The sequence below is a fragment of the Stegastes partitus genome, unplaced genomic scaffold (assembly GCF_000690725.1).
Source record: "Stegastes partitus isolate 25-593 unplaced genomic scaffold, Stegastes_partitus-1.0.2 Scaffold635, whole genome shotgun sequence".
In the NCBI taxonomy this organism is placed as follows: domain Eukaryota; kingdom Metazoa; phylum Chordata; class Actinopteri; family Pomacentridae; genus Stegastes; species Stegastes partitus.
The window spans coordinates 122740-148435 of NW_007578366.1; the positions used below are offsets into that span (position 1 = coordinate 122740).

Genomic DNA, 25696 nt, shown 5'->3' on the forward strand with positions numbered 1-25696 from the left:
TCATATCCGCGGTTTTGGCTGCGGTTTATACATATTTCTGGCCGGGGGAACATTTTGTCAACACTACTGTGGTACAGCTCTATTGTTAGTGTTTTTGGGGACATTTGCGGCCATTTTTTTATTTTTATTTGTCTCAAAAACACACACAAAGAAAAAAAGGTCGCTCACAGTCATTTACTACGACCGATACTGATCATTATGACTGCATGTAGGAGTGTAATTTGGTGGAAGTAGTTATTTCTGGGGATAATCTACCATCAGATAGAGTGTGTGGCTGGAGATGATGATTTATTCTCCTTTAGTTCACTGAAACACATTTTGTCACCTACATAATGTGATTCGTCATAAAAATCTGCACTTGGCATGTTTTTCTGCTCCTATCTGTGAAGAAAAAGATGCACGTTTCTGCTTCTTCTCATAAATTTCATCCTGAATTTTAGCATTTTATATTTTCTTATTGTTTACTTTTACTTTCTGCATATCATTTGCTTGTTTATCTGTCTTCATGGTGGAGGTAACTTCACTCTTTTTGCTGCAACAACTGAATTTCCCATCAAGGATTAATAAAGTATTTCTATTTTATTCTAATATCAGCTGAATGTCTGCGAAAATGTCGAGTCCAGAAACGAAGAAAAAGACTCTTAAACTGAGATTTACTGTTGATGTTTTAGGCAGCTGAGAAATTTCCTCTTTTCTGCCGTAAATGTGGTGGAAAAGAGGGTGACGTGGTGTCCTCCAGCGGTCGGTTATTCCCGGGAACACGACGAGAAGCACTTAAAAGGCTAATATACGCAGGAATTTGAGGGTTTCGCGAGTATTTAGGTGGTTTTTCTTCGCGATGTCTGCGGTTGGACTGACCCTTGCCGGTGCGGAAGGTGAGCATGGCCGGCTGACCCTCGCCGGCTGAACTCCGGGCCACCATCAGCACCTCGTAGAGACTCGAGGGCTCGAGCTCCGACAGCCGCAGGGTCTTCTCGCTGCCAGGGACGCGAACCGTGTGCCAGCTTCCCACCACCGTTCCCATTTCGTCGACCTGACAAAAGACAAACACGTGACGGAACATGACAAAGACAGCAAAACAAAAGTCATCTGTTCCGCTCGGCAACAGCTCCACGGTTCAGGCTCTTTCCGAAGGCCGCACGGAAGAAACAATGCCTGGGAGACTTCTGTCACAATTTCCAACTCCGGCCGAGTCCGGCTGCCAACGGGGCCTTAACTTGTATCGCTGCAGTTTTATAGTCAGAGTGAGGTGATTACTGAAGCAAACACTGGGTTTTAAAGAGGAAATGACCAACTTTTCAGTCAGTATAAATCACATTCGCTGGTTCTCAGCGAAAGGTTCTTGTGGTGAAGGAACAAACCCTGCCAGCGTGTATTTTTACTCACCTTGCGATATTTCACAAAGTAGGCGTTTATGGGGCTGCCGCCGTCTCGCCCCGCCCTCCACTCCAGGTCGTACACGTCGGGTTTGTGAGTCTGAGGCGGGCTGATGATGATCGGCGCCTCTGGAGTCGGATGGTCGCTGCTCCGGTCGGCCGGCACGTTCGCGGCGTCGCCTTCCTCTTCGGTGAGGAAGCGCCCGTGGCCCTCGTCGCTCTGGATGGGGTGGAGCGACGGCGACGCCTCCAGCAGCACGCCGGCCGTGGGGCCCAGCTGTGGATCTGTTAGTGAGAAACAGCAAAAGATTATTCAAATAGAAAGTAGGATCAGTTAGACAAGAGTAAAAAAAAAATCAACCAACATGCTTGTTTAGCACCTTTGATATATGAACCCTTTGAAACCCAAAACCTCACAGCAGGTCAGCAAAAAGACAAGATTTCTTTAAGAAATTGCCAAAAATTACATCATTTATCAGAGCCAAGAAAAAAAACAGGAAAACTGAAAAAATGATCAGATTTTTATCTTTCAGATGGTCCTTAAACATGTCATGTTCGATGTCTGGTTCTGTCTAGAAAAATAAACAAAAATAAGCTTAAATAATGTCTAATTAAAAATTACCAAAGTAAGCCAAACTAAACCCTTTGCACCAGCCACTGTAAAAACAAAAACAAACAAATAAAATATCTGTAAAACATTTTTGAAGCCATGAGTAATTTATCAGAAGACACCGTCAGCATGGTGAAGCATCCTTCTAGAGCTGATGTGTGATAAACGTCTAGTCTGTAGAGGTTGTGAAACAAAATGCCTCTATGTGATGTGGAGTCCCCATTTTTTTTCCTCCCAGTATTGTTAAAACCAGTGGCTATTTTGAAAACTGTACACTGATTGAATTCTTGTAAGTCTTTTTATAATTTATGGTATATAAACTGAGTTATACGACATTTTTGAGTTATTTCTAGCCACGGTCGAGCCGTTTCCATAGAGGTGCAGGACTTTACGTTGCAGTGAACAATGAGCCCACAGTGACTAAAAATGTGATGGGAGCAAAAAAAAAGCCCAGAATATAACACACTGTGGTCGTATGCTCCTAAAAACGTCGACATATTTAAAGCAAACATCCGAATTTTGATGTAACTTTCTCTAAATGTAAACAGAGGTTGATTTAAGATTTCTATAATAGGACAGAAGCACTTTTAGAGATGTTTTAACATTTCAGTTGTGGCTTCAGAAAACCACATAAGTTTGGGCATTATGCAAATAAATATAATATATTTTGAGCATCACGACCAATTAGATTTTAGTTCTAATGCATGTTACATCATAAATAGTGTTTTCATTCGAGTGCTACATACGTAACAGATGAATCATCACAAACACTGCAAGAACACTTGATTTTACCATTAACAAACTACCTTATGTGCCAAAATACATTTTACAGTTTCTTCCGTAGGAGCCTGGATCTATGCTGAGTTTTGGGAACCCGTCACTGGTGAAAACTCGACGTAATAGAAGCTGAAGCAACACGACCACAATGTTACTCACTGGGTAACATGTGCACAGAGGACAGCCGGTGCAGCAAAGTTTTCCATTTGCGAGCAGCATTTTAATCTACATAAAACAACAAGAACAGCCTGGATCTCTGCAGCACTTCATCAAATCACACTTTGTGTTTTTTTTTTCATGGGCTCCCTGCCGGAGCCAGAGCGCTCCACCTGGGCAAATCATACGAGCCGGGAGCCTTATTATGGCTGACACCGGTTTGGCAGAGCTGAGGCCGCTCGACTTTGAGCCACACCACTGAGGTCAAACAGCACCGTAGCTGAATATTAAAACCTAAACAAGTGAACGAGGAGGTTGAGGCGGCGCGGCCTGACGCGGGGGTGCTCGGCAGGGCCCTGGGTCCAGTTTCAGGCCTGTTTTTGGTGTGTGCGGCACCGGTTCCCTCTGTAAAACAAACAGGCCTGGAGCTGGTAACACTAGACCCGATCCTGGGACCGCGGCCAGCTGCCACACATTCCACACACCAACCATTAAAATACCGGAGAGAATCAGACCTCAGCGCTACGTCCCTTCATCCTACACTCTCCTTGCAGCAGCTCTGACTCACGGCTCCGACACACCGACACCGAGGAGGCAATTAAGGACACGGAGACTTCGGCATCCTGATGGAGAGGAGTGATATGCGACCAGTAAGTGCTGCTACACCTGGACAGAGACGCCAGGTCCTCCTCCTGGAAAAGGTCAGTCCATTAGAGAGGAGCACCTGGGAGTAAATGTGACGGTAAATCACGAGGGATTACCAGCACCGACAGGAGCCTCAGCTTGGACGGAGCTGAGCTTGTTGGAGGACTCTTGTGGGTGTATTTTTCATATTTCTGACAGCCCGGGCACGAAAACAGCTCCTTAAATATAGATCGTTGTTTGAATTATTAGATTTTTTTTTTTTAAAGATGTGAAAAAAAAAAAAAGGTCTTGCATTGCTGTTGTGTTGATGGGGAAAAAAAACCCACCACATCCTCCCTCCCAGTTAACAGATGAAAGAGAGATGTTGTCATGGTGATGGAAACAAACAAAAAACACATTTCAGATCGTGACGAATTATAATCACAGCCTGCAAAGTTCAATGATGCCGTTTGGGGCGTCCGACACGCTCCCTGTGCCTGGTACCTGAACGAAAGCCGAACACAAACTGACCGCAGGCTGTTTACGTCCCGCTTATCAGCCTCACGCTCTGTTTTCAAACGCGATCCGAAGCAAAAGACATTAATTCTCGTTTTTCTTCCTGCGGTTTGTGGAAATGTCTCGCCGTGAACCCGTCTGATTCGTACTCCCTCCATGTAGCTGCATTAATCACGCTGCAGATCCAGGGCCAGGCTGAGGAATGGGGCCTTGGCGTTGGAGCGTCTGGGGATTGAGGAGAAGAAGCGAGGGGGGGGAGGCTTGGACGGAGGAGGGGAGACGGGTGGAGGAGGGAGGAGGAGGGAGGAGGGCTGTGATGTGTTAATAAATAAAAGGCAGTTGTGTATGATGTTGACAGCTGGGTGGTCTGGTCCTCGTCATAACCCTCCACGGCTACTCCTTACATTCCAGCGTCCGGGGGCTTATCCCCGACGGTGTGCACAAAGCTCACTCTCACGCTCAGGCTCAGTTCAAGGCTCAGGAGGAGGGCGGCCTTGGCCGAGCCTCCCCTACCAGCCCTCAGAGAAGCACAGTTACACTCACAAAGCAGCGACTCCCTGCAGATACTGTATGCGCAGGCCCACAGAGATGGCATCTGGTGGGATGCCTTAACCCTTTCCAACACTACCAGGAGGTTTGTGTGACAACGACGGCGGCTTTTCTACAACTTTGGCATCTCGTCGTCCCTGCGAGGCCTCCGTCTACGGTACGAACCCGTGATTTTCTGCTTTTCTCCGTTAAACATTGTTGTAAATGTCACTATTTTATTTCACAGACTAAAAGTTTAATTGCTTAACTCAAGAAAACAAGGATTTAGCCAAACATGAGCCTGCCCAAAAATATCTTGACTTTATTATTAAAGGCTGAATTCACTTTCTGTAATGTAAACACTCAAAAGATCCAGTATCTACAAACCATGTGGCCGTCAATCTTATCACGTTGACTTTATAAACCATGTTCTGAGAGGCTGACACATCTTTCAGCCAAAGGAGTCTTAAAAGATCACATATTAGTCATTTGAAGTTTTATTTTTGGCTAATTTGAAGCTAGAAGTCCATCAAGAGGCTGAAAAGCATAACTCAACCACATCCAGAGCAACATTAGCCTTAATTAAGAAACTAAAAAAATGACAGAAAAAGATTTTAAACTGATTAATGAAAATAACTTCTTAGTTTTGCCAAACACATGAACTGAGAAAGATGTCTCCTACCCAAATATGTCTTTACTTTCCATCATTTATTCCAAGTGTTGCAGAATAAAGCACTCAACAGGTTTGGTGGTGTTTAGTTAGGCAGAGTTGAGCTCCACTATGAACCCAAACAAGTCAGGATGAGACAAACCTGACTGAGTTGTGAGCATCCCAGACGACTGCGCCGAGCTGAACCCGTTGTCCAGCAGACACTGATACACTCCCTCATCCTGCCGCGTCACATCCGCAATGACAAGCGAGGATCCAGAGATGCGGACGCGGTGCGACGGGGCGACGGGGTCGGCGTTGAACAGCCAGGTGACGTTCGGGGAAGGGTTTCCTTTTGCTACACAAGTAAACTGAGCGGAGGAGCCGGGAGAGACGAGCTGGTTGCCGAGGTCCTCCGTGACAGAAACAGGCTCTGTGGAGGAGAAGATAAAACATTAAGCTCACTATGATACCAGCTGTGATGCCACTTCACCTCCTTTTCGGCTCTTTTCCTACCGAGAACATTCACAGTATAGTTGGCGCTGGTCACGGCCCCGTTGCCGCTCTCAGCAGCGCAGGTGTAACTCCCCTCATCGCTCCTCGTCGCCTTAACGAACACCAGGTTGTTGTGCTGTCGTAGGTGAGAAGGCCCCGGTGTGACCTCTTTGCCGTTCTTAAACCACCTCGCTGTCGGCGCAGGACTCCCGGACACGATGCACTCCAACGTCAGCGGCTGCGACTGCTGCACGGAAACCGTCACCGGGGAGGTGGGATAAACTATCCGCACCGAGGAGGAGGAGGACGGGTCGGAATCTGCACAAATACACAACCAAGTTAGGGGACGTTGATGGAAAATACACGAAAGAACCTCAGAACCTTAAATGATCTGACTTACTTTTGACCAGCAGCTTAGTACCGTGAGGTTGTACGATGGTTTCCCCGGTAACAGGGTTGACGGCACCACACTTGTACATGCCCTGATGCTGGGCCGAAACAGAGACAATCTGGAGGTTGCCAGACGGAAGAACTAAATAGTCGTCTGAAAAGAGAAGGAAAGTATTTCAGCGACAACTTTAACGGTATCCAGACAGTTTGTGTGCCTTACACCATAAGTAAGAAAACAAATTTAAACATGGAAACTCAATAAACAACCAATCTATGGCTGAAATAATCCAATGAAAAGGGAACTTTGGCGAATCAACAAGTGCTGCTCTTTGATTTCCAACATTTACTGTAATGGAATAATACCAACAAGAGATATAAACAGTAAAGCAGAAGAAAATATACAGAACTGCATCATCTACTTGAACCCCTTAATATCCTTTTATTCATCACGAGTTGACAGATTTTTTTAAATCAAATCTATGTTGTGATGAGAGAAACACTTCAACAGCTTTTTATCAAGTTTCGCTCTTTTCTTCTTTGATGACCAATGTTTCAACGGATCATGCACAATGTGTTTGTTTTGATTCATCAAATAAATCATGCTGCATGTCATGTAAATCATTCACCAACATCTAGTCTGACGTATTCAGTATCTTTGGAAATCCAAAGTTTGGAGGCAGAGCACACATTTATATCAACTGGTGAGCTATAGCTTGTTATGAGGTTAAAGTCACAAAAAAGGTGGCGTTCCCAGGCCAGATGAGATATTTAATCCCTCCAGCAGGATTCCTAGCAGCTCATCTGGCCTGGAAACACCTCTGGATTCCCTAGGAGGGACCGGAAAGCATAGCTGGGGAAAGCGGCGTATGGAATGACCTGCTTCACCTGCTGCCTCTACGACAATAGACGAATGGATGCACAGTTATTTCCAACGTACCTGTGGACGCTTCCATCCAGTCCCCTCGTACTTTCAGTCTAGGAAGTGCTGCAGGGACGCTGCGCGGTAGAGGACACTCTATGAGGACGGTGCTGCCTTCCTGCGCCGACAACGACCGCCGCCGGCCGTCTTCGTATTCTGATATTTCTGCATGGATCCAGAAAAGAAAAGAAGGCTCCCTCAGTTAAGCTCGTTCTCCGGGCAGAGTGCGAGACATTCAACATGTTGTGAGTATCAGCGATCGGAGCTACTTGAGTCGAGATGTTTGTGTTGGATCGCCGGCTTTGTTTATTGTTGCAGCGAGCGATTCTATTCGTGCCTGACGCGGCTCCAGATCGGGGTCAAACTCTTAGCGTAGTGTCCAAGAGCAAGCAGCATCCCAGCAGGAACATAACAGAGTACACACAGGAAAGCTCGAGGCTCATTAAGGATACCGGTCAAGAGGCATCTGGAAGTCTGCCCGAGTGAAAAACTCCTACTGCTTCCTTCCACCTCGGCCGCTCAGCAGCAGCCAGCCGAGAATAGGCATTCTTTCTAAGCGCTCGACACTCGCAAAATGGCCTTCCGCTTTCTCAGGGCCACTTCCTCTCTTTCTTCGACGCTCTGCTTTGAAGTGAGCGCAACAGAAGTGTGCTTTCGCTGCGACTGTACCTGCTATGGCCACACGTGCGAGGCGGCTGGCGACGGCCGGCCCGCCGTCTAAGCGGGCAACGCATTGGTAGACGCCGCCGTGGACGGACGCCAGGGAGGAGATGGTGACGGAGCCCCGGCCGAGCTCCACGTCGGGCAGCGTGTCGGCCTCCAGGGGGAGGCCTCTGAAGCGCCAGGAAACCACCGCCGACGGAGGACTCGCCGAGCATCGCAGGCGGGCTACGGAGCCTCGACTCTGGACCAAGGAGGCAGGTTCAGAGCGGAAAGAGGGATACTGAGCTGGAGAAGGAGCAGAGAAACACAAATCACATTTAGATTCTTGCTTGATACAACTGCAACTCAAAGGCACATGACCCCGGGCTAAATGAAACTAAAACTGCTCCAGGGGAGGCCTGAAATATAGTGGTTTGAGTATTTTGAGTGAACTAACCCTTTAAAGGTGCAACATTTTAGATTTTGAGAGGGAGTTTGTTGGCTGTTTTTGTTGAGCTTTGAAAAATCCAGTTTTATTCGCTGTTTTATAACCTGCAGCCTGGAGGAAAACAATCTAAAGCTCGACTCATTTTTAACCTTTAAACATCCTACTTTACTTCCATCTGTTCTTGTTTTATAATTGATTTGTTTTTAAAACTTAAATGCACTAACTATCTTATTTCACTAACTTTTCCTTTTAATATTTTATTGTTATTCAGCTTTATTGTTCAATAAATGAGGCCTTCTTACCTCAATGTCAGTTTAAATAAAGCTTGAATTCAAAAGACCCCACTGTCTATAAATCCTTGCGACTATCATTCTTGTCTCTACTTGAATTTCCAAACCTTGTTTTGATAACCAAAGGAGTCTTAAAGGTCACAAATTCATACTTTCAACTTATATTTTTGGCTAATCTAAAGCTAGAGATTCCTCAGCAAGCTGGAAAACATAACTATCACACATCCAGAGCAACAATAGTCTTAATTAGTCGTGTTTATGGCCACTTAATGAAAACACACTGAATATTTCCCCTCATTTTTACTCTGATTCGGCCTCAAACATCTCAAATATCTGTTCCTTTACCTGCGATATCCTTCTGTAGTTAGTGTACACTGAGTTTCTTCTTCTACTACTTATGATGTGACTTCATTTTTTTTAAATGTTCTACAGTTTTTTCTGTTTCTGAAAGTTATGTAGTCACTTTGCATTTCACTGCCCATACTGTATGAGCACGTGACATAAAATCTCTTGAACTTAAATTCTGCTGCTGCAAACTGATGAAAGCCTGCATGAATAAATGCAGCGTGAGCCACACCTTCCACACATGCACACGAAAACAGTGATTTGTGGTCAAGCTGCGAGCCGAGAGCAGGACGGCCACTTACATGAGCAGCTGATGAGCAGGGACTGGCTGAGACACAGCACAGTGGACAGGAGGACCCTCAGGCCACCGTCCATGGTGCACTCTGACCCCTGCCAGCGGCCGTGATGCCCGGTTCGGACGCCCTCGTTTGGTCGGCAAACCTGCGACACACAGACGAGAACAGAAACAAGCTGAAGCCCTGCGTGGAAATAACCCGGATAGTAAATAAAAACAGCACAGCAAGCTGGAGGGAGAACTCTGGAAAAAAAAAATCTATTAGTTTCCAAATGAATCCTGAACGACAATCCTTCTAATCTTCACGACACATCCTCTTTACACACTCCTTGATCTCCGCCTCCCACCCTCTCCTCACCCACTCCAGTGTCTCCACAGAGGCAGGAATGTCCAGCCTCTCTCCCCCCACCGGGCCGCCGAGCTCTCCCGCTAATGGAGTAGCTGTGGAGAGACTGTCGCCTCGCTCTTAATATCACTCTCTTGTCACACTGTGTTGCTTCCTCATAGGTTCACTGTAGCCTGAAGTGCAGGCCAGACACACACGGGGAGACAAGAGAAGACCCAAAGGGAGAGACAGAAAAGGAGTGGAGGGCACGTAATTAGGAGCATTCCTTCTATCCTTTTCAACCCGACCCCCTCCCAGTGCGGCACCTCCTCCTCCTTTTACTAAGAGTAATCCGGGCAGGCTTTGATCCCAGGTTCCTGGTTGGTAACCAGGGTTTGAGCCTGAGGCCGGAGGGACAATGACCGTCCAGCTGCGATATTCACACTGGAGGCTTCGGTGGCTCGCAGACATTAGCGGAAGGACCGACCGAGGCTGACGGGTGGGTCAAATTAAACGCACGGTGCCTGGGTGGGATCGGTGGAGCCGAACAGGTTTCTAACCCTCATTCTCCATCTTAAACACTGTTTCATGTGCTGCACAATCGAGCAGGTCAGTCCGGTTAGCCTCCTCTCCAGGCGAGAGGAAAAATGACAAGCCACAGCTTCGAGTACCAACGTTTATTCTCACCATCAGCAAAATCTTCTCGTTTCTTATGCCTCTAGAAAACGACTAAATCAAGAAGCAAACACGCGGATCTGTAGCGATTCGTGTAATTAGTATAATGATGTGTTTGTAAGACACAGAAGAAAGTCTGTACGTTTGTAATCGCAGCGTATTTCAGTCAGCTTTCCTCAACACGCCGTAATTAATGTGTCAAGCTTTCACTGTGAGGTTTCAGAAAAATAACACAGAAGTGGAAAACTCTTGCTCTGAGAAAAGGCTACTGTACTACTGTAGTTTTATCATAAATCCAGCAAATCTGAAGTCCAGCCAGTGCTGCTTTATAGCATCAGCTATGCAGAGATAGTGTTGATTTTTGAACATCATCCTGCAAGAACAGGAGGTTCTCATGTTCCTGAAACAGAAACATCACATCAAGCTAGAGTTTAACTGCAATGTTGAAACTAAAAATGCCAAAACTGCAGATAATTCCACATGTTGTCTGTGTATTCCTTCCCATTCACTTCACCTTTCTCTCTCTCTGAGGGCATCCTGAGAAAAGGAGGAGGAGGAGGAAAAAAGAAGAAGAAGAAGAAGTGGCAGGAAATAATAAACTCTTCCAGCTCCTGGCTCACGCCCCCTTCTCACCCCGAGGTCAAAGGTGAGGGAGGAGCAGAGGGAGAGGATGAACCAGCGGGTGTCTGGTGGCCCTGGACCAGCCCCTAAAGGTCACCGCCGGCGCCCTCCGCTTCACTCACACACTTCGTAAAAGGCACTTAAAAGCAACATTAAAAGCTGGTAAAGACGATCGAGCCGCTTGACTCTGACTTGTGCATGTGCGCTTTGCATTTCAGCCTCCGTTTTAAGTGTGTGCATGCTCATTCAGGCACATCAAACCACACATCTTTGCACGCTGGCGTTTCTCCATCCCGCGAGTTCCAACAGGCCCTGCACACTGCCCCCATGTCATCAGTGGAAACTATCTTTTCTCTCTCTGCCGGAATAATGATATATAATTACAATAATAACAACAGTGCTGTAACAATGCAACGCAGGGCTCCGTTGGCTCATGAGAAACCGGAGCTGCTTCCCCTTCTCCTTCCGTCCACCTTTTCTTAACTCTCTCCCGGTTAGGTTAATCGAATAGTCGTCCCAGAACATTGGGCACTCAAAGTTCCGACTGGATGCTCTTTTGTAAACACACACACAGCTGCCTATCTGGCGCATCGATCTGGCGCAACGAGGAAACACAAGGGCATCATTCCTGCTTCTTATCTGTTTGGCTTTCCTCTGACATCCGCCACCATGAAAAGCCATCTCAGTGGAGACAGACACCGCGAGGATATCTTGTATCCCTCATCGCAAGAGACTCGTCCCGATGCTGGCAACGCACCGGCTTGCGTGGAAAAAGGCAAGCCCCGCTTCCTCTCTGAGCAGACGCCCAGACAAAAGCTGGAGTGGCCCATTGACAAAGGGGGAAGTCCCTGTCAAATGAAGTCTGATCAGCCTGAGAGCCTGTGGCCGGTCCACTCCCTCACTCCTCCGCTCTCCTTCTCAAAAACTCCAGACTTTACAACTTAAAAGGGGAAAAAAAAAATCTGTGTTCCAGATTTCTTCCTCCAATCCCAAATCTGATCTTGTGTTACCCTCTGGTTTTGCACTTATGTTGTAGATGCGTGGCCGTTCTCAAGGCACGATCGCCCGGCTCTAAATTGAAGAGACGTCTTGCATTAAAAAAAAAAAAAAAAAAGAAAGAAAAAACCAACTCAGCGCTGTTGAAAGTTGATACACAGACGCAGGGACAGTTTATGAAAATAAATGAGGTGGATGTCAGCGAGTTCAAGTGGAAAAGTTCCTATTTTTTCGGGTGTGGGGGTTGACCCGAGTGTGTTTGGGGAAATGTTTGACTGACACCTGGCTTAACAGTGTGAAAGCAAGAAAACACATCAGTCTTCTGTGGGGTTTTTTTGTACTTCATCTGTCACGCTCCCCTTCCGGAGGAATCCTGAGTAGAGATGTTCTGTCGAGGGGCAGCGCCTTTATTTATCTATCTGGGGAGTAATACAAGACTCTGACACAGGAATAGAACCATCTATCCCCTTGTAGGACAAGAGGGATTCCTGGTGATGACACAGGAGAAAATAAACACACTGACAGGCCGCCCTCGGGGAAGGGAAAGGGATTCGAGTTCCCGGGCGGTTAGCACCTGCACTTCTTTTTTGGCTTCCTCTCTGCAGGAACTACTTAAAGCCCCATCTGCCCCCATGTGGGGCAGGGCCCATATCCCTGTCATATTGGGTAAACAGGGACAAAAGCAACGCGGCGAGGCATCAAAGAGCTGGAGGGCAGAGGAAGAACAGGTCACAACTGGTGCCGCCGACTGAGGCTTCACAAGACTGCACAGCTGAGTGAAAGCCAGCAGCAAACATCATGAGGCAGCTGAAGGAGTTTGATAAACAGCCGCTGATCCTGACTGCACCGGCAATCAATGGCAGAACGATTTGAAAGGTTTATCTTCAAAAAGGAAAAAAAAGAAAAGAAAAAGAGAGCGCAGACAACCGAAGAAACGGAGCTTCCAGTTAGCGATTGAGATGTCAAAGGCAGGAGATCAGTGGGGTGTAAGAGAAAGAGCAAGTCTTTTCTGGTATGATGGTATAATCTGACCTGTACGCTGAGGCTGATTCACATGCTATATACCCCAAACCTGTCTGCACTCGCCCCACATCTCCCTGACAGAGGATCTGCGGCGCACACATTCCTCAGCTCCACAGAGGAAAAGAAAGAGACAGAAAAAGACACACACACACATAAACCAGAGATGGGAGATAAATTCAAAAAACTGGATGATGAGAGGCAACTCGGGAGGAAGGAGGGGGGAGGAAAGGCAATGGAGAGAAAGGCTCTGTGGGAGAGGAGGTAAAAGGAGACGGGGGTAAAAAGAGGTGAAACATTCACTGGGAGGTGAAAAGTTGCCAAGCCTCTTTCTTTCTCCTCCCTCTTTTATTTGGCTCAAAGATAGAGACGTACAGATAATGGCATCCACGTATGTGCCAAAAACTGACTGATGATTCAGCCCGACTACATTCAGCAAACTTGGGAAGAGCCTTTTCCGACGGAGGAGACTCTAAGGGACCATTATGGGCTTCTTCTATTGGTCTGGGCGAGTCCGGAGAGGCAGCCCGGGGCCACAGAGAAAAACTAATGAGTGGAAACACTGGGCCTCTGGTATGGCCTAACTCTGTCTGATTAAAGACTGAGATGTTATTAAAAAAAAAGAAGAGGGAGAAAGGGAGACATGATTTGGAATGAACTATGGGAATTAGCAGGAGAAGGGGGTGCTTCTTTTTTTTTTTGTTGTTTTACAATGAGAAAAGAAAGATTTAACGGTTGATCCATAATGCAAACTGACTGATCTGCTCATGCAAGACTCTTCAATAAATCATTTAGAGTGGAGGTAATTTAGATGCATCATCAGGAGAACGGAGCGTCAGTGGTCCAGGAGGGCGATAACGGGTGTACAGCGCCGTGGTGTGGGATCAGACTGCAGGAGGAATGAAAGGAGAAGAGGCCCCCGGGGATCAGACAGTCACATCCCACAAAGCCCTGTTTACCGAGGACACACAACCCTCCTCCTCCTCCTCCCCACAACGCCTCCAAACCCCGACCCTCCCAAAGTGCCAGGGCCGGGACCTGGGAGACAGCGCTAATTCTACCCTCGGGCTTGTTGGCTGAGGACACAAACAGAGAGCTGAGAGTAAGGAGAGGAAAAAAAAAAATAGGGAGGAGGTGGGGGAGAAAGATTGAGACGGGGGAGAGAGTGGGGACTGAATGGTACAGTATGTAAGAACCATCTTAATTGGCGATTGTTCTGCGATGTCTTGTTTTTCCTGGGAATCTGCAAGGGGGAGGGACAGGAGGGCGAGGGAGGTACGGTTGTTTCCCAAGGTCCTGAACAGCAGGATTAACCGCGGGGGCGAAACTCAATAGCGGCCTCGGACACTGGAAACAGATCCCCGGGTATCGCCACCATACAAGGCCACCTCGAGACCTTTTGCAAAGCGCATGTAACTAACAACCCTTCGCCATTGTCTGAGCTCTCTGGGCCCTTCCAGCTGATTTCACAGGCCTTTCAGCCCACATGGGGGCGGAGGGAGGGCAACGTTTGCTCAGACGAAAAGGTAATTCTGATGGAAAGGAGGAATGCACAAGAAGGCCCTCTCTGCCCGCAGGGTGTGTTATAACACTGATCTCCAACATGTGCCAAGAGTCTGATTCATCACGGCAAGCGAGAGGGGAGCTGGGATTGTGCAGCCGTGGCACCGGGGCAGGAGGCCACAGATTCACATTCCTCAATATCAGTCCTGATTAGAGAGATGATGGGAAAACAGGCCGATGCAGGGGAGGGGAAAAAAAAAATGATCGAGTTTGGCCGAACGTCTCGAAAACGTCCGTCTTCTCCGGGCGGTGGAGGGAATCGAGATGCTATCTGCGTGTTTAAATGCTGCTGTGTGGGCTGTGGACTTCGGGCGTACAGTGATCCGATGCAGCTGCCCCCCGCCCCGTCTCCACCGACTCTCCGCAAACTTCTCCTGGATTCCATCAACCGCCCGAGTCTCTACGGCAACGAGGCGGCGAAGACGCAGACAACAGTTTCTGCTCAGTCTCCTCCTGATAGATCCCTGGCTGCCGCCCAAAAGCACTCTCAAACTAAAACATACGTTAAATAATGTAATTTCAAACATGCGCAGCAAAAACAAAATGACAACGTGTCCAAATAGATACTAACAAGAGTCAGTGTTTTTTAAGGAAAAGAAAAAAAAATAGCGAGACGAAAACTCTTTCGCTGCTTTCGAGGTCTTCTTTGTTTGTCACTCGAGAGGCGTGAGAAAGAAAGTACACACGGCGTATTTTCATTTCTCAGAATGATGAATTGACTCTGCGAGCATAATAGAGTGATGGCTGTATATTCACGGGGGAGGATTTATGGGAGAGAAAGCCTCGCCTGCGAAAACCTGAACCCCGCAGAACAAAAACAAACACATGTAAAAAGGTTAAAATATAATTAGTCTTCTTCACCAATTCCACAAATCTCTTCCAAAAAGCCAAACAAACAAACCAGCTCCCTTATACGTACAAGTCTGAGGAGGCCAAAGATAAATACGTGCTCCCAAACAGAGTGTGTAAATGCTTTATTTAGTTTGTCTAAATGTTTATCCATCTCTCCTCGTAACACATCCTCGCTTGTTGTGCGGCGATCGAGCGATCGCAAAACAAACTCGGCGGTGATACATCAACACACACATCATCCCGAGTTTCCACTTCTGGCTCGTGGTCAAAAAAAAAAAACCCTCAACGAGAAAAAACGTTTGGGGTCGCGGCTGCTTATTGCTGCAGCGCTGGAGGTGAGAAGAGCCTCTTGGAAGATGACGTAGCGCCGCTCAGACGGTGCCAAGAGAAACACAACCTCATGACAACACCAAAACACTGAGAAAATACAGTAACCGTGCTAACTCGGTGCATTCTTTGCTTAGGTTTGTGTTTGCTACTGTGTGCGAGAGCGTGACAAGTGATTTATTGGTCTTGATTAAAGTCAGTCAAACCAGAGATGCGTTTTCATCCATCACCAGGCAGAACTACACCCGGAGAATCCTAAAACATCTGCAGAACAATGCGGAGGGCCGGCGTTTCATCCCTCTGACTTACATTCCTGCCCTCGCTTTGAGTGTCTTTTCTAAATAGGGGGTTCCACTGCTCCCTAAAGGCCACATCTTGGAGAAGGGAAGGCCCAAAATGGCACCCATAACCACAGGCCCGGAGGCAGCAGCAGCAGCAGCAGCAGCAGTACCCACACTGCCTCACACTCTGATCTGGGAGAAAAACAGCCCCTTCAAACAAGAAGCCTGTTTGTCAGCTGAAGGGGAGTGCCAGCCACTAGTTCTGCCTTAATATAGTCTTGCTGATCCCTGAGCTGGCTTTTCAACAGCGCACACATTCTGGTTCGCAGAAAACCCATGTCAGATGTGACTTATTGGTTCAGCATTTGAAATAGAAAGCTGCGGTCGCTCGCAGTTTCAAGAAGAAGGAAGAGGAGGAGGAGGAACTCTCTGGGCCTTCGACTGCGAGGTGACGGGACGAACGCAGGCGTATCCAAGAGGGTCGGTTACAGGAAGGGAGAAAGAAATGAAATCCTGCAAACAGGAAGACGCTGAGGATGCAAAGAAAAAAAAAATAATAAAAAAAATTCCCCCTCACATGTTCTGAAACACTTGAGACTTGTCAGCAAGGGTCCGGTTCACAAGTTCACTCCCTGAAAATCTTCCCTGGGGCTGAGGAATCATAAAGGAGAACAATGGGTCTCATCGTGGGTTTGCAGGAGGAAAACTGTTGTTGTTTTTTTTGTCACGTATAACGACACATCGAACCCTCACGGGGAGCTTTTTTATCCTCCGTCATACATGTGGTGTTCTGTATCACGTTAAAGACACGTATACTGTTGCCGCACAAGCCAAAAAGACACTCCCTGGAATGATTATGAGCCCATAAATAATAAAATCTAACTGCAGTGTGCTTCAAATGGCTCGGGACCAACAGGTTTTTTTCCATCAAGAATCAGATCTGACCTACATAATGTTTTCCTACATTAAACAAACTGCATCCTACTGTGTCACACGTTGGGCTCCTGACCATCTGCTTCGAGGCATTTTCATTATCTGTCGGCCTCCTGGACCGAGTGTTTTCCCTCAAAGCGCCATGTGTGGTATTGGTTTACATTCCCTTATCATATCGAGGACGTATATATTTAGTCGAGGCCTGTATTTCCATTACAGCAACAGAAAGCTCGGCCGTCTCCGGAGCAGAAGCAGGCTCCTCTCCCTCCTCAGCCTGCGCAGCTTCATCTCGCTGCATTTCGGTGGCTGGCTGGAAACATCTGTTTCTGCTGCTCCCAAAAACTGTTTGTTTGTCTTAACAATTACGCCCCGATGTTTCTCATTTCATTTCTCAAATCTCTCGAAAGTCATTATCCAGTTTCAGGTCCTTCAAGGTTCTGAATTTGCAAGAAACTCGACACGACCATCTGCTGAAAGCCGGCGTACACACTCGGCTACAGTCGGCTCACCTTTGACATTTCAGGAGAAGTCGTGCCAGAGGAAGCATGCGGCTTATCTGTAACCTCCTGGACTAACATGCTTTGCGTAGTCGGTGCTGGGCTGTTTGGATCATCTGTCAGAGTCGGGTTGGGGGGGTGAGAATGGAAGAAATGAGGACAGGAGGGTAGGTGGGGGGGTCCTACTGAGAGAAATATGTGTTGTGTAGTTAAAATAATGACAGTGTGAGCTCAGAGCAGATAAGAAGTGCTGCTGAGACAGCTTCTTATAAACACAAGTGACACCTTCAGCTACTGCGCTCGCCATCGCCGCTACTTCAATTTACCCGATTCAGCTCACAGTTTGTCCTGAGAGTGCTTTTTTTTTTTGGTTGGCGCTGCAGCTGCAGGGTGCACTCACCAACCCAGCAGTGGCACTCTTTTCTCCGACCTGCCCATCTTTCCCAGCGACCCGCCGCTCATGGCTGCTGGGTGTTGTCAATCAGCACCCCCCGGCTCCTTGAACATGGGGGCTCGTTGGCTCGCTGCCCAAAACTCCCCTCTGTCCATCTAATGGGAGCCTGAGTCTGTCCTTGACGAATGGAAGCCGAAGCCAGCGTTAGAAAATGGGAAAAACGCCGCAGCATGACTCAATCCCTGAGCAATGAGAGCAAAAAAAGGAGGCCTGTGTGTCAGGAGTTCAGACAGGTTTTTTAGTTTGGGGGAAAACAAGTCCTCTAAATTCTACTTTTCATACTAAGGAGCTGAAATGGATTAGCAATCAAGAGATTTACAAGACTTTAATTCCGGCAAAGTCAAAATATTGAGAGGATGACGGAAAAATAACACAGCTGCTCGAGGTACACTTTTCTCTCCTCGTTTTATCGCTCTCGAAACATTTTTCTTGGGCAAAAGGTTGATCCTTCGGCGCAATAATACGACAGATTGTAGCGCGAAACCAAATAAACAAGCAAACCGCGTTGTGATTTGGGTTTTAGGTTCGCTTCCTTTCGCTCCGGGGCCAGAGCTGAGGTCTGCTGCCCGGCCTGGAGCAAAGCTAGAATGTGGGTGGCGCCCAAAATATACTTTAGTCACCCACTTACACACCCTCTTCCCACCGCACTCACCTCAGACAGACCTTCATCCACTTATCCATCACTGAAGCTCTTAAACACATGAAAATATCACTGCAGCTTCATCAATTTATCAAGTTTTGTTCATTCTGTGAGGGGACAAAAAGGTGGAAATGCAGATTTCAGCCTTGCAAAGCCCAAATGAAACAGGAAAAAGCATGTAAAAAGCTAAAATGAAGTGTTGTTGACAAGTTTTTCTTTCCATTAACGACTTAAATTATCTTCCAATCACCTAATCGAGCAATCAGATGAGCACTAAATGACATGTGCTTCATTTTAATGCCAAAACCACAATATTTTAACGTACACATGACCTAGTTTCTGTGTTTTACCTTTAACAAAACCTCCCTGCTACTCTGCAAACCTGAGTTTTCCCTTCTGCTGCTACCTTCCAGCCTTCACCCGTCACTGCCGGTTGCTTGTGCGAATATAATACCGCATCAGAAAAATCAGGAGAGCCATTATGAGCGCAGGGGCTGGTATCATTACACATGCTTACATTCAAATTGCCCACTTAACATAGTTCTCCTACAGCAACATGTGTTTATCATTAACCAGCACGCTAATGGCTCAAACATTATTCAAACTGGCTTAATGGCACGGCTGTGCTTTGTTCGGCTCCGTCTGATAAGAGCTGGGCCACTAATGGCTTATTAATTTCTCTCTAAAAAAATAAAAAAAAATGCTGCAAAAACACATTAAAAAATGATTGTGAGGCTCCGTCGTTGTCTGATTTAATCACAATGCCGATACACGGTTACCTCGGGGGGAGAGTGCAAACTAAAAATACTCAACAGGTCATTATGGTGGAGTCCTTTTTGTGCTTTTGTATCGAAAAAGACGCCTTGTATAGACAGTATGATGCCATTTTTTGATATTTCCAGCATGCAACAGAGCAAAACTGACTGCAAAAGCATATTTTTGCCACTTAAGACATCAAGTTTGGCTATCAGGCTTTCAAAATGCAACAGTAAGAGCATTTTTCTAAGCAGCGGCCTGACCAGAGTGCAGGCAGATTAGCAGCAAGAGGAAAGTATTGAAGAAAATGCAGGAAATGAAAGAGTCAGTTAGGTTAAAATGAGGCAAGTTGAAGGAAAAGTGGCCACAGAAACAATAAATCACAACACCTGGCCAAAACTTCTGCAACAAACTCAGCATCGAAACCTAAAAAGCGAACAAAGAGCAAATCTCTGTGTCAAAAAGCTCGACCCAATATCAGGCAGCACTGAAAGGACCTGAAAGCCATCGGAAGTGTCTTCTCGTCCCCCCGCCGACGCAACAATGCACGAGCGACTGTTTGAACTTGAAAGTGTTTTATCTGGGAGCAGCCATGTGTGTCCCACCAACTGGATGTCATGCATTTCGAGAGCGACTCCGGACTTTGTTCTCCATAACGTTTAAAAGTGTGCAGTTTTGCTCCGAGGGTCGCCCCTCACGTAACAAAAAAAGTCACCGTGAAGCTCTGGTGACGAGGGCCAACATCAGACGGAGGAAATCACTTGACAGGAACAAAAGCCACAATATCACTTTTACTCTGTCACCTTTTCAGTTCTGCAGAAAAAAGGCCTCATTTGGGAATAAACTGACTTAAATATTTACAGTTTTTAGAAACAGAAGGTAAAAATAAATTGGATTCAACTTAAAGTCAACGTGTAACTGAGAATATAAAGTTTAGTTCCGGATTTGAGTGAAAACAGCTCCTGCACACACTTGTACAACCAGTTCTGAGCTACAAGCAGTGACTTTTCTGACATTACAGCCACCTTTTCTTTTTTTTTTCTTTTGGAATATTTCCCATCTTTCAAAAGATTAGAAGACACTGAAGAAGCAACGCGTGAAACCGAGCAGAAAGGAACAAAGCAAAGACTGTCTGATGATCTTTATCTGGCTGCGTTCACACTCTGCACTGTTATTCAAAGATTCCCATTTGCCCATTAATGTTTTTTTCCCCCCCTTTGTGTAGCTCAAACTGTCAGAAGCAGTAAATAAATGGCACCTTCGCAGCAGTGATTTGTGCACTTGCCAGATTTCTGAGCAACACTAACACTGATTCACCAAACCAGCGTTTATGACACCCTCTGGGGATTTATCTGAAACAATAAAGGCTCTCTGTCTTTGGACAAGAAGGAGGAAAAAAAAAAAAAAAAACTTCAAATATTAGTCTAAGCCACCGTGTTTCTGCAGAGCGGTAAATGTGGCTGCAAGTTGGCTCCTGAAGCGGATCTACTGTATAATAAAAAGTACAACTTTAGAACAAAGTGATGTGTCCATTTTCAGCTTTTATGAAGGTGACAGGAACATGTAAAGGGAGGGATATATTTGCTAGTTCTAAAAAAAAGAAGAAAAAATGTTCTTTCATCTTTTAAAAGCAGAAAAGCAGCCGCAGGCCATCTGGTTTCAACTGGGAAGGAGAGGATCTGCGTTTCCAGAGCTGTTTACCAAACAAATATTTAAGCTTTTGTTGGGTTTCATTCACCTCAGAGACAACAGAACAGAGTCTGGGTCACCATACAGAAAGATAGATGAGAGCTCAGCAGGAATCTGGATGCTGCTGGGTGCATTTTAGCCGAATGAAAAGTTGGATTTTGCTGGAAAATGTTGCTCAAAAGAGTCTCTTGTGAGGATTTTCTCTCTGTTAGTGGACAATTTAACATCATATTCTGACACTTAAAGAGCAAATATGTAGAGAGTTTTAAATAATCAGAGTTGTACTTGGCTATAAAACTGATTTAGGGGATAGAATGGGTGTATAATGTGCATTTAATGTGGAGTTAATTCATGGAAACCCTCAGTGTTCCTCTGCGTACTCGGGCGCCCCCGTTCACCACACTGCGGCTCGTGTACTGCCACTCCGCGCCGCTGCTCTCCACAACACAAAGTTCACAAAACACGACAATGTTTGCGTAAAAGATCAAAACTCCACCGTGGAGCTCTCTGCTTCTCTTAACGCCACCTTTCTTTTGTCGTTTCCAGCTGCTCCGGTGCGCACACCGAGCTGCCTTCCCTTCTTTCACCCCACTAAAGAAAAAAAAAACCCTCCACCAGCCCGGGACTCCCCTCTCTCTGCCTCCCCGTCTTACCTCTCTTGCAGGAGGGCAGAAGAAGCAGCGAGACGTCGGGTGAATCAGCAGCCAAACGCATTATTCTGATGGCAAATCCGTACGGGGCCCTCCATTAGAAACGGGCTCAAAGTGCGACACGACGGCAGGAACATGAACGCAGCCGGAGGAGGTGGAGAGAGAAGAGGGGGAGGAAGGAGTCTTCAGACCCGCACAGCAGCGCAGGCTTCGGGGCCAAGGTGCGACAACTCCCCCTGGTCTCCACTCGAGCTCCGGTGGTGTAGTTTGGGGGAAGTTTGTTGAAGGGGAAGAAAAAGGAAGCGTAACGTCCCGGCGGCTCGGTGCGCAAACACGCTGCCTCTCTCTGTCTCTGTCTCTCTGTGTCTGGTCCGTTAAGTGTAACTTCTCCAGCTCTCCGTCTCCGTCTCTACCGCTGCCTCTTCCACACACGCATCTTTGAAGCCAGTGTCGAGTTGCTCAGCAAATCATGGCAGCGGCGAGAGGCTGGTCGTCAAACCAGGAATGTCCCAACCCCACAGCTCAATACGGCTCCTGGAGAGGGGAGGGAGGGAGAGCAGGGGGGTGTTACCCATATAGACTGTGCATTAACAAGTTTTACAATCTAACGAGAAAATAACTTCCTCCTCTGCGCACACGTGTGGACGCTGTTATTGGAAATTTACGCACCTGAGCGCATTGTTCCATTTTTACGCATTTTTATTTTATTGCTGCATCAAGAAGATCAATGCTTCTCAAAACTTTTTTTTTTCATTTACTTATATAAAAATACACAGAATCACCATATTACAGTGGAAACATGTTTATTAATGGCTTCACCAAGACAGAAATTCAGTATGTTGAATCCAAATTCCATCAGTTAGAACTAATCCGACATTAATATTCATGGTCAAACAGACGCACAGTTCATAAAAGATGCAATAAGTAGTAATGTTTTGTTGGTGTCAAGGAAATATGTCATCTAATAAGCAGCCATGGGTTCCAAAAATAAGCTTTTGTGTCTGATCTACTGTAAATTGTGATCTTTTGCAGGCTTGTAATCACTACAGTCTCCCACACATGTAATACTAATTATATTTCCAGAAACACTAATCTAACTGTCATCAGTTTGTAATAAGCCCAAAGAGGAGGAGGAGTCACATTTGTGTTAGATTGAAAAGGGGAATTATTTTTACACCACATGACACAAACTAAGAAAGTTCATTTATTCCTCCACAGTCTGTTTTGTTGACTATTTTTCCTCAGAGGTGTCCACAGAAGCTCCAGAGCTCATTAAACGTGCCTCTCTGATAGTTTTGTCTGCAGCCCGGCCTTGGAGCTATGAAGGAATTTCTCTTTATTTCCAGTGCAACACTCTGCTCCTCTCGGATGACGCCAGCTCTCACTGGGGCTGTTGAATTGAAGATGACGAGGGGAGGGGGGTGTTTGAACAGCTAATAGCCACGGCTCATTTCTGGCATCAGAGCCGCCGCTTGGACGGCCTGAATGTTGGTTGGCTGCAGTGGTTTCCTCATCACTAGGTGAGACGCCTCCTCGGAGAGGCAGGGCCGCGGAACAGTCATCTGTTGTTCGCATGGGCATGAGTAAACAGCATAATCGTCTTTGAGGCAGTAATTATGTGTTCCAGCGTTGGCAGGGCGGCGGCGGTGGGCCCACCCTGCTTCAGACGGCAGGTGCAGCTCCACCATCTGACAGCTGACCCCGATGGAAGGTGTGATCCAACCCTGCCAAGGCCGGGTCGACCCGGTGAGGCCTTCAGGTGGTCAGAGCCGAGGCCAACAGCCCGGCAAGAGGAAAAACACGGAGGAGATGGACTCCTGGAGTTTCTTGATGTTCTTATTCTGGTTTCACAGACCATTAATACGTCCTCAGTTTGGTAACCACATTGTAAGGAATCCCTTTTTCCAGGTGTGAACTTGACTGGGCCCTGAATCACACAGACATCATTTAACTTGCTCTTTAACTAAATTTAATGTTTACAGGGATAACATAGGATAAAATAAAATAAGGTCAGATAGGATAAGCTTTATCAATCCCACAGCTGGGAAGTGCAAACATGCGTTGATTATCAGTAGGAAAATCAAAACTAAACAAGAAATAAACACAAGTAGTGGCGATATTGTCCAGATTCTTCTACATGTGGACATTCAGATATTGCACACATTTCTCTAGATGTGGAAAACAACAATATCGCTCATATCTTAATGTCGAAAAACAACGATATTGCACAGATTCTTCTGTCGGAGCAAAAGCTGATATTGCAGATTCTTGTGTATGCAGAAGAAACTGATATTGTGCAGACTGATAAGAAAAACCGTTGGACTGCAAACCCAAAGAACTGACGCATGTATATGTCTGTAAAAATAACAACACTGAACAGATTCCTCCATAATATTGCTCAGATTCTTCCCGAGTAGAGAAATGCTGATACTGCACTGATTCTTGTAGAAGAAACTGATCTTGTACATATTGATGAGAAAAACTATTTGCTATTACCAATGTGTTAATGTGTGTAAGTGCAGGCCTGCAGCAGAGGAGGATGTGCTGCTCTTCTTAACTCTTTATTCCTGCTTTATGAAGTCGTAATACATTATTTATTAACCATTAATAACCAGCTTATAAACTCTCTATGAACTACGTCTCATCAGACCCGCTCTCTCCCCTCCCCTTCGTCTCCTTTCATACAAGTGATCCGTTTTTCTTTCAGGCAGGTATTCAAGTGGCCAATAGCGGCCCTCTGCCTGCCTCCCTCTTTCTCTGAGTCCCTCTCGGGGTCAGGAGCTGGTTGGAGATGGAGACGGAGGCTCTGGGTTCGGAGGCGGGGGGGTGATTGGACACAGTCGCATGTGAAAGGCCAGAGAGCGGCGAGTCCACAGGGAGCATTGGTCCACACACAAAGGGCCGTGGAGGGGCTCGGTGGGGGCTGGAGGGGGCGGCCGAGGCGGAGAGGCCACGCTGGGAACCAAAGCTGACAGCACAGACACTTCTCATCCACGGAGGGGTCCGGCTGTCTCTGGCCCCCTGGGGTCCACGCTCACTTATCTGCGAGGAGCTGCCAGATCCACAAGCGCTGAGCCTCCGATGGCCGAGAGCAGCAGCAACATTAAGCGCACAAAGCAGCGGTGACCTCTGGCCTACATTTAACTGATACGTGCCTCAGCTCCTATCAGTCCTGATCAAACACTGATAGATTACAGCACATGTAGCCAATACCAGGTTCCTGCAAAAAAAAAAAAGCCACCAGCAGTTCAGTTTTTACGGTAAAACACTGGCTTTCCTGGGTGAGGTTTAAAACCAGAGCTGCTAACAAGAGCTCTGTGATCTAAATCCGCAGGCTGGGATTGTTTGGAGTTGGTACATTGGGCTTGTTGTCCTTTGCTGTGAGGATAATAAGCCTCTGACCACTGTCAACAGAGTGTTTATGACCTGCAAAGCGGCGCTCAGTTGTGTTGACTCTGTCAGCAGGGGCCCGGTGGACGCTTGACTCCCCTTTGCTATTAAAAGGCACTTTCAGATAACAGGAGTGAGCCCTCCCTCTGTTTGAGCCAGTTTATGGATCGATGAGTGGGACGAACCGCCACATCTGATAAAGAATTTTACTAAATCTGTTGGAAAGCAGATGTTGTGGGCAAAATTTAGAGAGTAAAATGCAATTAAAAGTCACTTGTTATTGTTTTGATAAGCTACATAGGCACAGAGTTGGTTTATAAATGGGACAAAACACCAGATCTGACCAAGAATTTTACAAAATTTGTTCAAAAGTAGATGTTGTGGGCAAATTTTTGGGAGTAAAATGCAATTAAAAGTCGCTTATCGTTGCTTTTATAAGCTACGTAGGCACAGAGTTGATTTTTGAATATCACAAAACACCAGATCTGAACAACAATTTACAAATTTTTCTTCAGAGCAGATGTTGTAGGCAAAATTTCTAAAGCAAAATGCAATTAAAAGTGACTTGTTGTTGTAGTTATGAGCAACATAGATACAGAGTTGGATTTTTAATGGGACAAAACACCAGATCTGACCAACAATTTACAAAATCTGTTCAAAAGCCAATGTTGTGGGCAAAGTTTAGAGTCTAAAATGCAATTAAGAGTCTCTTGTTGCTGTGTTTCTATAATGTATGTAGGCAGAGATTTGTTTTTTAAATGGGACAAAACACCAGATCTGACCAAGAATTTACAAAATTAAATCAAAAGTAGATGTCGTGGGCAAAATTTAGAGTATAAAATGCAATTAAGAGTCACTTGTTGTTGTTTTTATAAGCTACGTAGGCACAGAGTTGGTTTTTAAATGGGACAAAACACCAGATCTGACCAACAATTTTACAAAATTTCCTTCAGAACAGATGTTGTGG

The 25696-nt window shown here is 46.3% G+C and overlaps 1 protein-coding gene across 1 annotated transcript in view; it reads right to left on the reverse strand.

The window, feature by feature from the left end:
• cdon (cell adhesion associated, oncogene regulated) overlaps positions 1-21799 on the reverse strand; it is a 34487-nt gene extending 12688 nt beyond the window's left edge. The window contains exons 1-9 of the mRNA XM_008289772.1: positions 21343-21799; positions 9068-9206; positions 7710-7988; positions 7059-7205; positions 6132-6275; positions 5753-6049; positions 5400-5669; positions 1387-1661; positions 859-1033 (exon numbers count right to left, since the gene is read on the reverse strand). Coding sequence (XP_008287994.1) covers positions 859-1033; positions 1387-1661; positions 5400-5669; positions 5753-6049; positions 6132-6275; positions 7059-7205; positions 7710-7988; positions 9068-9140 — 1660 coding nt within the window. The 5' untranslated portion in view covers positions 9141-9206; positions 21343-21799. The remainder of the gene's footprint in view (positions 1-858; positions 1034-1386; positions 1662-5399; positions 5670-5752; positions 6050-6131; positions 6276-7058; positions 7206-7709; positions 7989-9067; positions 9207-21342) is intronic.
• Positions 21800-25696: the final 3897 nt, after the last annotated feature.